Here is a 12,939-nt window from a genome sequence, read left to right as displayed (position 1 = left end):
AGGGTATTTTATTTATAGCTCCCATTTATTTCATTTTATAGTTTATTACTTGTAAGATATTACAAAAAAAATCCCCAAAAGCAGACACAGTAATTATTCACCTGCAAGACACAAGATGGTGCTGTTTAGCTGTTTTTTTATTGGAAGGACGCCACATGAACTCATATGTACACATCAAAGTAGGATTAAGAGAAATGAAACTTTATATCGCCTTAACAGACCCGTTGTGTTTCTGTCTGATTGCTCTTGTCGTTGTCCCCTCTGTTCCCTGGCTGTGCTGTTTGTGGCACGCATGCCTGCTTATGATTTATGCATTCAGTGAGCATAAAGTATCTCAGATACAGTTTGTTTGCCATATCCACAGTGATATTTGAAGTAGCCACTGCCATGTTGATACTAAACTGTCAAACAAGCAAACACACAGAGGAAGATGAGCTTAGGACACTGCTATCAGCAGGAAGTTTTTAATTCTGTATCACGTAAACTGCGCGTGTTGATCTTGGCATCTCTATTTGGGATACATTTCTTCAGATATGCTGCAGGCTTTATGATCTGTGACAAAGCCTTGGAGATGAAAAGATTTACAAAGTAGCTAATAAAACAGAGACTTCGAAAGCCATTTGAAATAGCGAGTGACTGTAGAAGCATTCATTTTTGTAGAACACGTGTCAAAGTAAATGTTTACTTACTTACATTTCAAATATGCTTCGTGCTCCACTTCGTTCACACTCCAAGTTCAATATTTAAGCTTCTATATGCTGGATTTTTAAAGTTCAGTCCATTACATGTAAAACAGTGGCCTCTTTTAACTGAAATGAAATGTGGAAGCAATTTTGGCCTCTGCTACTTGGATTTCTTCCAAGCCTAGCAGCTGAAAAAGAGTACTCATCCCTCAGTGACGCGCATCAATTTCATACTGGATATTCCAGCCACCTCTCTTTACCACAGAGGTTTATTGAGATAGATAGATATTCTTTACCCACGGTTAGTCAGTTGCTCCACAGTAATGAAATATGAATCTATAACCTAAAAAAATGTAGATTAACTGTAGATTCATTAAAACTTTGTCTGATATTTCTGAACAATAAGCTAAAAAAGAATCTCTTCTTTGTGACTTGCAACCCTGTGTGTTTCTCCTAAAAATAATTGACTTAAAACATTTACTTCTCTAAATCTTTATTTATGCAAGACATGAAAAGCGACTTGTCAGCAACATGTATCCTGTCAGTCTAACATAGCTTGCATTTGATCAGAAACTCCTGCAGCTGGAAACCATGTTTGCAATAAAATTCTGCTTGCAATGATAAATAAAGAGGCAGAAAGTGGGGAAGAGAAAAACAGGACAAAGTGTGGCCCCTGAAAACAGAGGGTGGGACAAACTAAGGAAATAGATGAAGAGAGAGAGATTGATAGTCCTGCACCAATGGGCCGCAATAGTCCTAACTTTATCAGAGGCTCTTTGCCCCATTTGGTGAGTCCGCCCCTACTAGGAAATGAGGGCTTCCTGTTGCTTTACACAGCCTTCCTGCAAAAGGTTGAGATATGTAATTCTTACCCATCAGGGAAGAGGAGAAGAACATTAGGCAAAATGACACTCACCAGATTCTTAGTTATGTATTTCAGAGTTTTTATGCCTTTTTTCATCTGGGGTAAGTAAAGGCTTTATGCTATCCTAATTTTTATTATTCTGACTTAATCTTTGAACTTTTCCAAGAACTCACCTCTCAGTAAGAATTCAAAGAAAACTTTTAGTAATTAGTAGATTTTAGTAAGGAGTTTAGTCAATGCCATGACTGAGTTTTACACTGAAACAGTTTGGATTAAGGGTCACAGAGTAATTGTGATCAGCCTGAGACAACTGATTTGTCTTGGATCAGTTTTTATTTTTCTTTAGGAGGATATTTTTAGAAATCTTGTTGCATTTTTTTTTTAAATGCAGTTGTCACGAGTCTTTAATAAATAAAATATTTCAGTCAATTACTTATTTATTTCGCGCAATAGGACTGTGATCACATGGGATGAGCTTTTGAGTTGAACACATTAAGATTTCCCTGGAAAAGGGCTAGACAAAGGGAGGATGCACTCATTTGTTCATTCACCACGGCATGTTATTTCCTTTACTGCCCCAGTCAGGCCTGCAGACTACATATAGAAGATTATTTGCACGTATAAAATATTGTGGTGTTTTAAATCAACAGTTATATTCCAGTGTTCAGGTCTTTATTTTATTCCTCTTATTACAGCAAGCACAGCAGTGGTATGTCAAAGTGAAGAAAAGGTAACTTTGCATCCGACAGTAACAGTAGGTAAGTACATTTACAGAAATAAGCAACAAACCAAGGAAGAAACAAAATTCATGCATGACTGCTGACTAACTTATACCCTTTCTTTGCAGAGTTTAACTCAACAAACAGGATGATGACTCTTAGTAAGTGCATACATTTTCTCTGTCACTTTATTATAGACTGACAGCTATACATCTATGTCTATATGTCCTAGATTTTGTATTTTTACAGTTCCAAATAGGGTTTATGTAATTGTGTCCTCTGAGGAATTGCTTTGGATTACATTTCTAAACTTATTTGCCTGGTCTGGAACTGACAAACCAGAAAAGCAGAACTCAGGGATCCTTTTTTTCTGCCAAGATTTGTCCTTGTGTATTACTATGAGAATCCAAGACAAACTCCTGGGGAGGTCTCTACCAGTAAGGGGTCAACGTCAGTGGACATGAGGCCCGTAATGGTTTGGGGTTGGAGGTTAACTGAAACCTCATCACGAGCAGCCCCCACCTGGCTCGACTTCCTAAATTTGTTCGTCATTCACCCCACGCAACGTCTGTGATCAACGCATGAACTCTGAGTTGTGAAACAACTAGAACATTGGAGCAGCGCCCCTTTCACTGTTCCTCATCCTGTGCCTTCCTTTTTTCTCCTTTTTTCCTGCATCCCCCGACTGTCCTCCTCCTCCCCCTGCCAGCGCTCTCAACTCTGAGCCCCCCACCCGCTGGAAAAAAAAAAAGAGAACACATTTCCTGATGTCATTACTAAATCAAAAGGTTGCTTGGCAAACAGATGTTGTGAGAGGCAGAACATATGGATTTAGTGTCATAAATTAACAAGCTGGTTGTGAGAAACCCTAAACCATAGATTTCATTTTTAATTCAATCAGAGAAAGCACCTCTCTTGCACACAATTTTTTTTTAAGTGGTGAGTAGGGACAGTGAGAAACTATCTTCCAGATGTATCGCACACATGAGCAAGATTTCCCGTACTTGTTGCGTTAATTACAGAATGTTTTCCTACTAGCATGCACGCGTAACGATAGTTGGCCCTTTAAACAGCTGGTCAACTCTGACAAACAACTCTTTCCAGGTTTGGTCAAATTAACCTAAATATGAAATCATGGCTGTCTGCAGAGCACACCCTGCAGAGTCATGATTACATCCACCCCGAAACGCTAAGTCCTAAATGTTTACTTATGTTTCCTATTTGGCAGAGGCAGCCCAAAAGGCAAATAAATCACATGCTGTGAGCTGGCCAGGCCTTCGACTGTGAGAAACTGAGACTAAAAAGCAGAACAAGAGTTAAAGAGTAAAGGGTTTTCAGATGTGAGTCCAGCCCCAGCTTGGGTGTGCTCCCTTTTATTTGGGAGAATGGAGAGGACAATCTTTGTTGCCTCCACCCCTTTAAAAGCGGAAGAAATTTTTAAAGAAACGTGTGTTAGAGAGGGGGAGAGCCGCTGCCAAGGCGCAGGGCCATCAGACAGATCTTCGAAGAACATCTGGTAACCGCGGGTAACATTGTTTGGACATCTGGTAACCGAAGATTGCACTGCTTCTCTTCCATCCTGTCGGGTTTCCTGTTATGCCTCGCTGTGCGAAGTCTAAGAAGTTTTGGTTTTTTATACATGGTTATACGCTGGGGAAAACACACCTTTATTCATTTTTTCTGACATGAAGGGAGCACTTGGTTTCATAGGGTTATTCCTCTCCTTTCTCTTCGGTGAGTGTGTGGTCTCCCTTTTATATATGAAAGTGCCTGCCTCTGTGCTAGAGATGTGGAAAGAATTCATTATCTAAAGTAGACTAAAAATTCCCATGGTACTCCGATTTGCTTGGACAGATGTGTTTTTTAATGAACTGAATTAGGAAGGGCTTACATGGCAGATTTGGAGAGACTTACTGCTTCATGTACATGTTTTTAAGCTAAAAAGTGTTTTTTTCTTCTCTTTCAGATGCCACTGGACAGTTTGGTAGGTGGCATAACCTTATAAACATACATAATCATATATCTTCATATATAATTTGATAAAGGGAGTCTTGCAGAAGTTGTTTTATGTACAACTCATTTTTAAAGCCACTTTCTTTTTCCCTTTTCCCCCTTTTTTGTTGTTGTTGATTCTTCTCTTCTGCTCTGTAGTTTGTGAAGATGAGTCAGACGGAATGGGCTGCCTCTCTGACATGTTTGCTGTTTACTGTGTGCAAAGTTTTAAGCTTGCAATGGCATCACTGAACAAAACCGACTGGTGCGTTTGGAGTAAGGTAAACAGGTAAGTAGGGTGCATTTCTATTTAAAATGAATGTTTTTTGTTTAAATGCCAATTTCTAATTTACTTTTCATGTTTTCCTTCTATTCAGTTGGTACAGCAACCTAAGCATGTGTACAGAAAACATATGTGACTTATACTTCATCCCATGGCCCAACCGTGTGGTGGAACAGACCTTTTTGGACATTCATTCCCTTTTTTTCAAGGATTGTCCCACAGATGAGCTAAGTGACCCACCACCTGCCATCATGTTTGCTTTAGTCATCACGCCCATCTGCCTGATCCCTGTCATGGTTAGCCTGGTGGTACTTAAGACCAAAAATGGGGATGGCAACTCCTGATAACCTAGAATCTCTGCTCAGCTATGTTCTCTCTTTTCCCCTAACCTTGTTTACAGACTGCTCATACACTTTCATCTCAGCAGAGACTGAATCTTTAGATCTTCTGCACTTCACAACTTAAATTAGCCACATAGACATAGTTGGCACTATCTCAGAGATAATGTTCTGTGGCATCACAGCTGTTTCTCTTAGGTGACATACTTCTTAATACAGACAAACACTGTCAGAAACTATGTTCTGTACTATACTGTATCTCATTTACTGTGACAAAAATGTTTTGTTTTAAACCACTTGACACTAGAGTTGGCCGTTGCTTGAAGCATTGGTCATCTCTTGTTTGCTCACAGTATTTCATTTATACTGGAGAACCCAATATTCGTGATTAGCCTGACGAAAGCTCCGGAGCTTGTAAAAGTAGAAACAAAATTTGTATTGACACTTTGTTTTATGCAAGAGATTCGGGCTGATGAAAGACAAGGTAAAGTTTATTACTGAGCTGCTTTTGCATTCATAGACAATGTTTTGTTAGTTTTTTTGCTGTTAAACTTTGAGCCTAAAAATATAAAATATATTTATGAAGACAGCATTTAGAAACTAAATGATTTTTAATTCTGAAAAGGAGAAAGATGTTCATATCTGATCTTTGACAAAGGTCCTAAATGCTCAATAGTGTGTATGTGTAGGGAGGAGAAGAAGTTAACCATATGCATGGATCTAGTTATTCAAGTCACAGCACACAAATTGTTCAAAGGGTCGAGGCCTGTTTTTATTAACTGTAAGTAATCTTCATACTCATGTGATGAGAAGCTGGTTAAAAGAAAATCGTATCTCCCTCCAGACAAAAGACATTTTAAGTTGCCTGCACAGAATTGTGACAAACACTGAACAATGACAAAAAGATAAAAGTCTTATCTTTAGCCCTGAATGACAATAAAGCCACTATAAGTGCTTTCAGATTTAGAATAAAAATGTGTATTTATATACTCTGATGTATTTCTGCTATTGTCAGGACTTCATGGACTTACTGTGAAAGTACATCCTGCCTGCTCTCATGCCATGAACTGTATGCATTTTTATTTTTTATATTTTAAACCAATAAATCTACAGTTGTATGCTTACTATGACTTGTAAATACAGTACCATCCTTGTGAAATTACCCTTTCACCTTTGCAGCTATTTGATTAAACACCCTTTTCCCTTGTGTGTAAGGCAGATGGTCTTGCTTTTTGCTCTAGTCAGTGTTTCACTGTCTCTTTAGTGATCAGTATATTGCAGTGCAGTTGCTGTGCTCTTCAAGTGCTGAGGTAGTGAAGGAAGCAGTGACAACAGTCATGTATCACGCCCTCATCTGGCACACAAAACACTACAGGGTGGGCCTGCATTTGTCTGTGCGTCTATGTGTGTGTGTTTGGCAGGACTGGGTGGGAAAATGTGTTTAGTGACCTTCTTCCTCTCTAGATGTCGGGTCATTCTCACCCTCCCCACCCCCTTCTGATCTCATCCAACTTTGCGTTACGTCTTATAGTTAGAGCCAGGAAATACATACATGGTGCCATTGCGCAAGATGAGACTCTGCAATCAACATCAGTCATGTTTTATCAATCACAAAATAATAACATACATTCTATACACAAAGGGCCAATAGTTGTACATGAGCTTTAAAATGTTTCAGGAAAGAAATTTTGCCCTCTGGTGGTTCTATTAAAAACTGACAAACAGACATAAACAAGTAAATTTTGAACACAGACACCACTATCAAAACAACACAAGAAAAAACAAAGCAAGGAAAAAAAACACTGATTTTTTCATGAAAATACTTAAGCACAAAAGTCCTGTACACAGTGGAGCCTGTTAATAATCTTTTCTTCATCTCTACTATCACAGCAATGCAAGGCTTGACAGTATGTGGCTCTGTTAACCCATTGTTGGGTTTTTAATCCTTTGTTTCTGGAACAGCATGTTTTGGCAAATGGGCACAATTAAGTGCATGAAACTACATACAAGTGCACTAAAGGCACCACCTGCCCAATGATCAATATCATTGGGCAATGAAGCTGCTATTTAGTGGCTTAAAACAGTAATAAAAATACCACAAACAAGCCAAACCATATAAATAAATAGATATATGTAGTGGTCGCAAGGTAATGTGAAGGGGACCAAATGGGGAAAAAACAGTCATTTCTCAGAGCTCTGAATATATTTCTTTTACACGTACAGAGGTTTAACACGCTCACCAGTGACACATCTAAAAACGAACAACGCAGCTGCTCAGAAAACCCCTCCTTAAATAGGTGCAGGTCATACCACCACCAATAAAATTTGAAAGATTTCACCCTGACACAGTCCAGCTACAAAAAACATATACAGTGAAATACTGTAGTTATTTTAACACAGCTCACATATATCTGACTACAAACACACCCCAGCTAAATAATATGCAAACTAACTAAATCAAACCAAACTGAAGATTCAGCCCGATCCCACCCTCAGCTCTCATCTGATGGTTTAACCCACTAGCAGTGGATAATTGGAGAACTCCTTTCAGGTGAGCATCATTAGGCTGTAATCCTGTGTGCACTCCATGAATCAGGCCTTCAGGAAGCTAACCTCAAAAAAGAGAGTGGTTAATGGACTTCAAAACAAAAGCATAACAAAATCAAAACTTCCTGGAAGACATTGTGGGTGTCTCACTTTAGTAAGGGAGATGCTTCCCATCACATCAATAAAACAAAGAAAAATAGTGACATACTTCTGAATGTTTCTATTTTTAGAGGCATGTACATATTAAATATGTATCAACAACACATGTTCTCTGAGGGATCTGGGATTGGTTTGTAGTAGCGCCACGAACTATCATTTCAACAGGAATCGTTTCAAGTGTATGAGGTCAATAGTTTCTTCTCCAACCTCTTAGATATACCACAGTACTATTAGATAATATGCTGAGTATAAATCGGCTGATCCAAATGCATTTTCATAGGGACCCTGTTTTGAGTTGAAAAATTTAAGAAAAAAAAATGCAATGATTTGATTGCAATATTTTAAGAAACATATTAGCTCATTTTGACTTTTCAAAAAGAGTTTACACTTAAAAAGGAACACTTGACCTAACTTAGCTAATAGGCTCATCTCTACCTTTCCTTTTGTTTCTAAAATTATTTAAAGAGTAGTTGTGAAACAGTTAACTAATCTGCAGAGAAACGGTTAATTTGAAGAGTTTCAGACAGCATTAGTAAGGTTATGAATACTCTTCTTATGATAATGGAGTCATCTCTATGCTTGTCGTGCTAGACCTCAGTGCAGTTTGATATAATCGATCACAATAGTTTACTGCAGAAATCGTAGTTGCAGTGGGTTGAATCATATGTATCGAATAGACTCTAATTTGTTAATGTGCATGAGGAGTCTTGTTCACACACTAAGGTTAATCACGGAGTTCCACAAGGTTCTGTGCAGGGACCAATTCTATTTATATTATACTTTCCTCGGCAGTACTATTAGAAGACACGGCATACATATTCATTGCTATGCAGAAGATACCCAGCTTTATCCATCCATGAAGCCAGAGGAAACACACAACAACTAGTTAAACTACAGGAATGTTTCAAAGACAAAAGACCTGGGTGACACTAATCTCCTTCTAAATTCAAATAAAACTTGACCTTAGAAATCATAGAAACATGGTGTCCAACCAGATACCTGCTCTGTATGGCATTACCTCAGCTCTAGGATATGTTCTTAAATATGCAAATTAAACAAATATGTAGAAGGACTGCCTTCTTGCATTTTGGGCAAAATGTCTAAAAATAGAAATATCCTATCCCTGAGTGATTCTGAAAACCTAGTTTATGCATTTATTACTTCTAGGCTGGATTGTTGCAATTCATTATTATCAGGGAGTTCTAAAGGCTCATTGAAAAGCCTTTAGTTGATACAGAATGCAGCATATACTGCCTTCAGACAACTGGTGTTGTGATTTGGCACTATATACAGTGCCAAGTCACCAAATTTTTATATAGTGCCAAATCACCAAATATGTGATGTGGCACTATATAAAATTACCTGAATTGCACTGAAATCCCTAAATGGGATGGGACCATATGTTAATCTAAAACCTGTATATATCTTTCAGCACTGAAGGTGTCTTTCCAGATGTGTAAGCTACTAATTCCACCCCTATACATTCAGAAATTACTATACATATCTACCCATCTTTACTTCTGAGAAATTCTTCCTCTCTAAAATGCTCTTTTTATACCCAATCATGTTAGTCGCATGTTTCCAATTCACCTAATTAGCTGCAAGATGTTCCTCCAGCTGATTCTTTTTAGTACCATTTACTTTCCCAGAACTTTTTGCCATTGTTCCAACTTTCTCTAAACATGTTCCTGTACTTAAATGAAAAATTAGCTAATATTTTTTTTAAATGAAATTGTAAAATCTCCCAGTTTAAACCAAGTTTTCTGTGTTCCATTGTGAATGAACTCTTGTTTTAAGATATTTTCAAATAATTACATTCTGATTGCATTTAGATTTTACAGAGCATAAAATGTAAACAGCCTTTTTATCAAACCTAACCTTGTTTTGGAATTTCGTTTCTAGTTAAACTAATTCTCATAGAAAAGCCATGAACACACCAACATGTATTTCTGAAATAAACTTTTTAGAGCAAAAAAAAAGATACACTGCCCCCCTCTCTCTCAGCAGGAGGGACCAGTGAGCCTCAGCTGTGCACCTGGTTGACGGTGTTGAGTTTTGGCTCTTTGTTAGGTGCTTCTGGATCATCTCACTATGGGAACCCATGACTGCAATACCCCAGTGATCTGGCAGTGTGGTTGGAATGAGGGCATGTTAGGGCATCTATCAACTGCTGCAGGCTTTCATATGTGCCCTTGATAGTGTGACTGGGGATTCATGTATGACTGATGAAAGGGAGAATCTTAAGTCAGCCTATATCAGGTTCTTGATCAATTAGTGATATTTAATTTGATTTATAGATGTCCTGATGCCTAATAAACTTTTTCTGCATGACACATGTTTTTTCCCCCACTTGCTAGATTATTGCCACACATACACACTGGAGTTTGTCCAGATTTGATGAAAATTAAAGATCGCACCCACTGATGCGAGTCATTCAGTGTGACATGAGTAATTACTTTGTTGTGTGAGAGCCAGGCAGCTGGTACTGCTGTGTCAGAGCTGACCCTTCAGCTGGCTGACACCATGCTGGCAGCAGATGACTGTACATTCAGCTAGGTTTGACATGAAAACGGCTGCTAGATCAGTCAGAATAAACTCAAAGAAATATGAAGCATGGATAACCTTGTTTCACTGCCAGCTGAAAATGAAAATGAAAAGAGCCAGAAACATCAGTTCTCCAGTGATGATGAAAAGGAGCAAGGCCTGCAGCAGCCTGCAGATCAACAGTTTGATGAGGAACCTGAGACATTTATCCCTGAAAAAGCAAGAGAACTTGATAAATTATATATATATATGAACTGTAAACACACATTTTTTTTTCAGCTGATACTGCAAACTTGTGAGAAAACGTCTTCTTTGTTGTATCCAGCAGATATTGAACAGTATTCACTAAACCTGCTACTTTAATTGCCAATTTGCCCTGGGCAGAAACAATAAGTGTGCTTTTTATTCAAAACAGCTGGATATTGTGAGCAATTCTGAGCAAAAAAACAAACAGTCAAAAAACCAAGTGTTCAAGCAGGATAACCAATAATGAGCTGGGAATCATGGGAATGCTTCAGTGTGAAGGGAAGCCTGGTTTCACTTATTTTAACTATTTTTTTTTCTGTGAGGTCATCACTACAAATATCCTTTCTTAATGCTTTTTCCATAAAAATATCAATTCTAGCTACTTTATGGAGCAATTTTATGTAGGGGTTATTGCATTGAAATTTTATTTTCTCAAAGGTATAAAAAGGAAAGTAGGTCGACTGACAGGATAAATTCAAGTTTAAATGAATATGCTTAGTGTTAATAAAAAAAAAAGCTGAACGTTTCAAATTCAAATCGCTATCCTTTTTTACAAGATTAAAAATATTTAGAGGAATCAAAGCATCAAGAATGATTTTGTTAATGTAAAACTTCTGAAAATAAAGAACACCTAAGTGTTTTCCTTCAGGCTATCGGTATTGTTACATGATACACATCTGTGTCACTCTACATGCTGAGAGATTCAAAAATAACAAACTAAGATGGTATGACAGTTCCCTGCCAGGAATAACATGACATTTGACCTTCATGTATCAGCTTAAAGGAATTATTAAGAGTTTGTGAAATATAAACCGCATAAATCTTCGAAAACAAAACAAACAAGCACGTCTGTGTAAGCCAACCTTCCCCCTTTTTTCCCACTCTTACAGAAACTGAACCTGACTGAGACTGAAGCCTGAAACTGAGCTTCAGAGTTGGGGCTGCAGGTGTTGGGTACCAGCCTGACACACATCCAGTCAGATGCACAGCAAACTATCAAAGTGTACCAGACACTGCTGGATGTCAAGATATGTTTGTAGCTGGTGGTAGGAGAAGGAGACACGGAGTAATCAGTTTCTGAAGGACACAAAGCAAGCTTTACCTCTTAAAACCAAGAATTTGAAATGGCTATTTATGGCACATATTATATTATGAATGTCGTATACAAACTGTAGAGTTTAGAAAAGGTTTTTACCCAAATACTTTTCCCCAGCTGTCTCTAAAATGCTTAGAGCAGGTAATTGTGTGAGATAATATATGTAGGAGGCCTCTAGATGGCAGTCTTTGAGAGCTTATTCTGTTGTTGACGATGCTGACAAACTAACCTTTTTAAGTAGAAGCCTGTTTATTTTGAGGGGCAATAATATCTTTTATGCAGCTGATTATAACCTGGGTGATTTTTACACAGAGGTATAGGCCCACGGTCAAACTTTAGATCATGGAAATTTCTTTTGCACGACCAGATTGACAAATATATTTCTGTAAACAATATGTAGGCGATTAGAATCACTGTAAAGCAAAATAAATTGGAAGCTGAAATTTAATATTAAGAATGAATTATCAAAAAATATGTTAAATAGACACAGGAAATAACAGGTGGGGATTATGGAAAGGAAGTCACTCCTTTCCAAATCTTCATGTGTCTTTTTTTCTTTTTCTAAAAATAAAGTGAAAATTGATGAAAAATGTAGCCACTATATTAGTAGTGCCAGAAATGAATTCAATAATTATTATTTGTGATATAATAATGCAGAAAATGCTATTATAAAGTAAAAATGTATCCAAAAAATGCAAATAAATAACAGTTTTTATATTTTCCCATGTTTTCCAATTTTATTTGAGTTGCTGTGTGCTTTAAAAATTTTTTTTCTCAACTTCCTGTAGTGTTTGTAACTAGAACCTTGCAGTCGTTTAAATGTGATCAGCTGATATATGTCTCATAAAAAGACACGTTGACTTTGCTCCTCTCGTGCTTTTATTCACTTCCCTTGCCTCTTAACATCCGGGAAGGATTGGAACAGAAGGTTTTATCAGAAAAGTAGTCAGATTCCCTCGTGTTTAGCATCTGTTTCAGTCCTCAAATGCTGAGCTTCTTATATTTATCTACCTAGAAAAAAAAATCTCATATCTTTTCTTCCTTGCTTAAGGGTCTAATCCTGCACTGTTCTTGAAAGATTTTTTTCACTTCAAAATACAAATCGCATAATGCACAAAAGAATGCACAAAAGAATGCATTTGATATGAAATATCTGCAGGCGCAGGTGCGTATCCAGACTAAGAGATGCTCACCACAAAAGGGTGCAAACACATACTGTACATACTAATGTAGATGCAAATACTGGAGCACACTTACACAAACACATGCAGTAAACAGTATGATGCAAATAATGAATGTGTACTTGTGTGCACAGGTATAGTAAATACTAAGGAGAGATTGAAGAGGAAAATTTGAAAGGAATGTGCAGGCATTTGTCCTTAAGTTAATACCTAAAAAAACACCTAAAAGTTTCTTGTTAGTGTTCCCATCTGTTTATAGGGACTGTTTCGTTTCTCCAGTGTCACT

General features: G+C 37.6%; 1 protein-coding gene and 1 long non-coding RNA gene across 3 annotated transcripts; one reads left to right on the top strand and one right to left on the bottom strand.

Annotated features, from left to right (window-relative positions):
- Nucleotides 1-1,516: 1,516 nt before the first annotated feature.
- Nucleotides 1,517-6,007, top strand: ramp2 (receptor (G protein-coupled) activity modifying protein 2). Of its 2 annotated transcripts, XM_040046107.1 has the most exons (6): nt 1,517-1,649; nt 2,244-2,306; nt 2,396-2,428; nt 4,234-4,251; nt 4,419-4,548; nt 4,637-6,007. In XM_040046107.1, exons 1-6 carry the CDS (start codon nt 1,589-1,591, stop codon nt 4,884-4,886), a joined length of 555 nt encoding a protein of 184 aa, XP_039902041.1. In that variant the 5' UTR covers nt 1,517-1,588; the 3' UTR covers nt 4,887-6,007. The 2 variants fall into 2 exon arrangements, with proteins under 2 accessions (XP_039902041.1, XP_039902049.1); XM_040046115.1 differs by lacking the exons at nt 1,517-1,649; nt 2,244-2,306; nt 2,396-2,428 and adding an exon at nt 2,522-4,001.
- On the bottom strand, nt 5,631-12,055 carry LOC120742691. Its single transcript, XR_005697928.1, has 2 exons — nt 10,209-12,055; nt 5,631-7,488 (listed from the first exon to the last, which is right to left on the bottom strand). It is a non-coding gene; the product is annotated as an uncharacterized LOC120742691 (long non-coding RNA).
- Between the last annotated feature and the right edge of the window lie 884 nt (nt 12,056-12,939).

The sequence above is a fragment of the Simochromis diagramma genome, unplaced genomic scaffold (assembly GCF_900408965.1).
Source record: "Simochromis diagramma unplaced genomic scaffold, fSimDia1.1 OVJJ01000321.1, whole genome shotgun sequence".
NCBI classification, from domain to species: domain Eukaryota; kingdom Metazoa; phylum Chordata; class Actinopteri; order Cichliformes; family Cichlidae; genus Simochromis; species Simochromis diagramma.
Note: the sequence above shows the minus strand (reverse complement) of the source record. Positions and strands in the feature narration are given on the sequence as shown.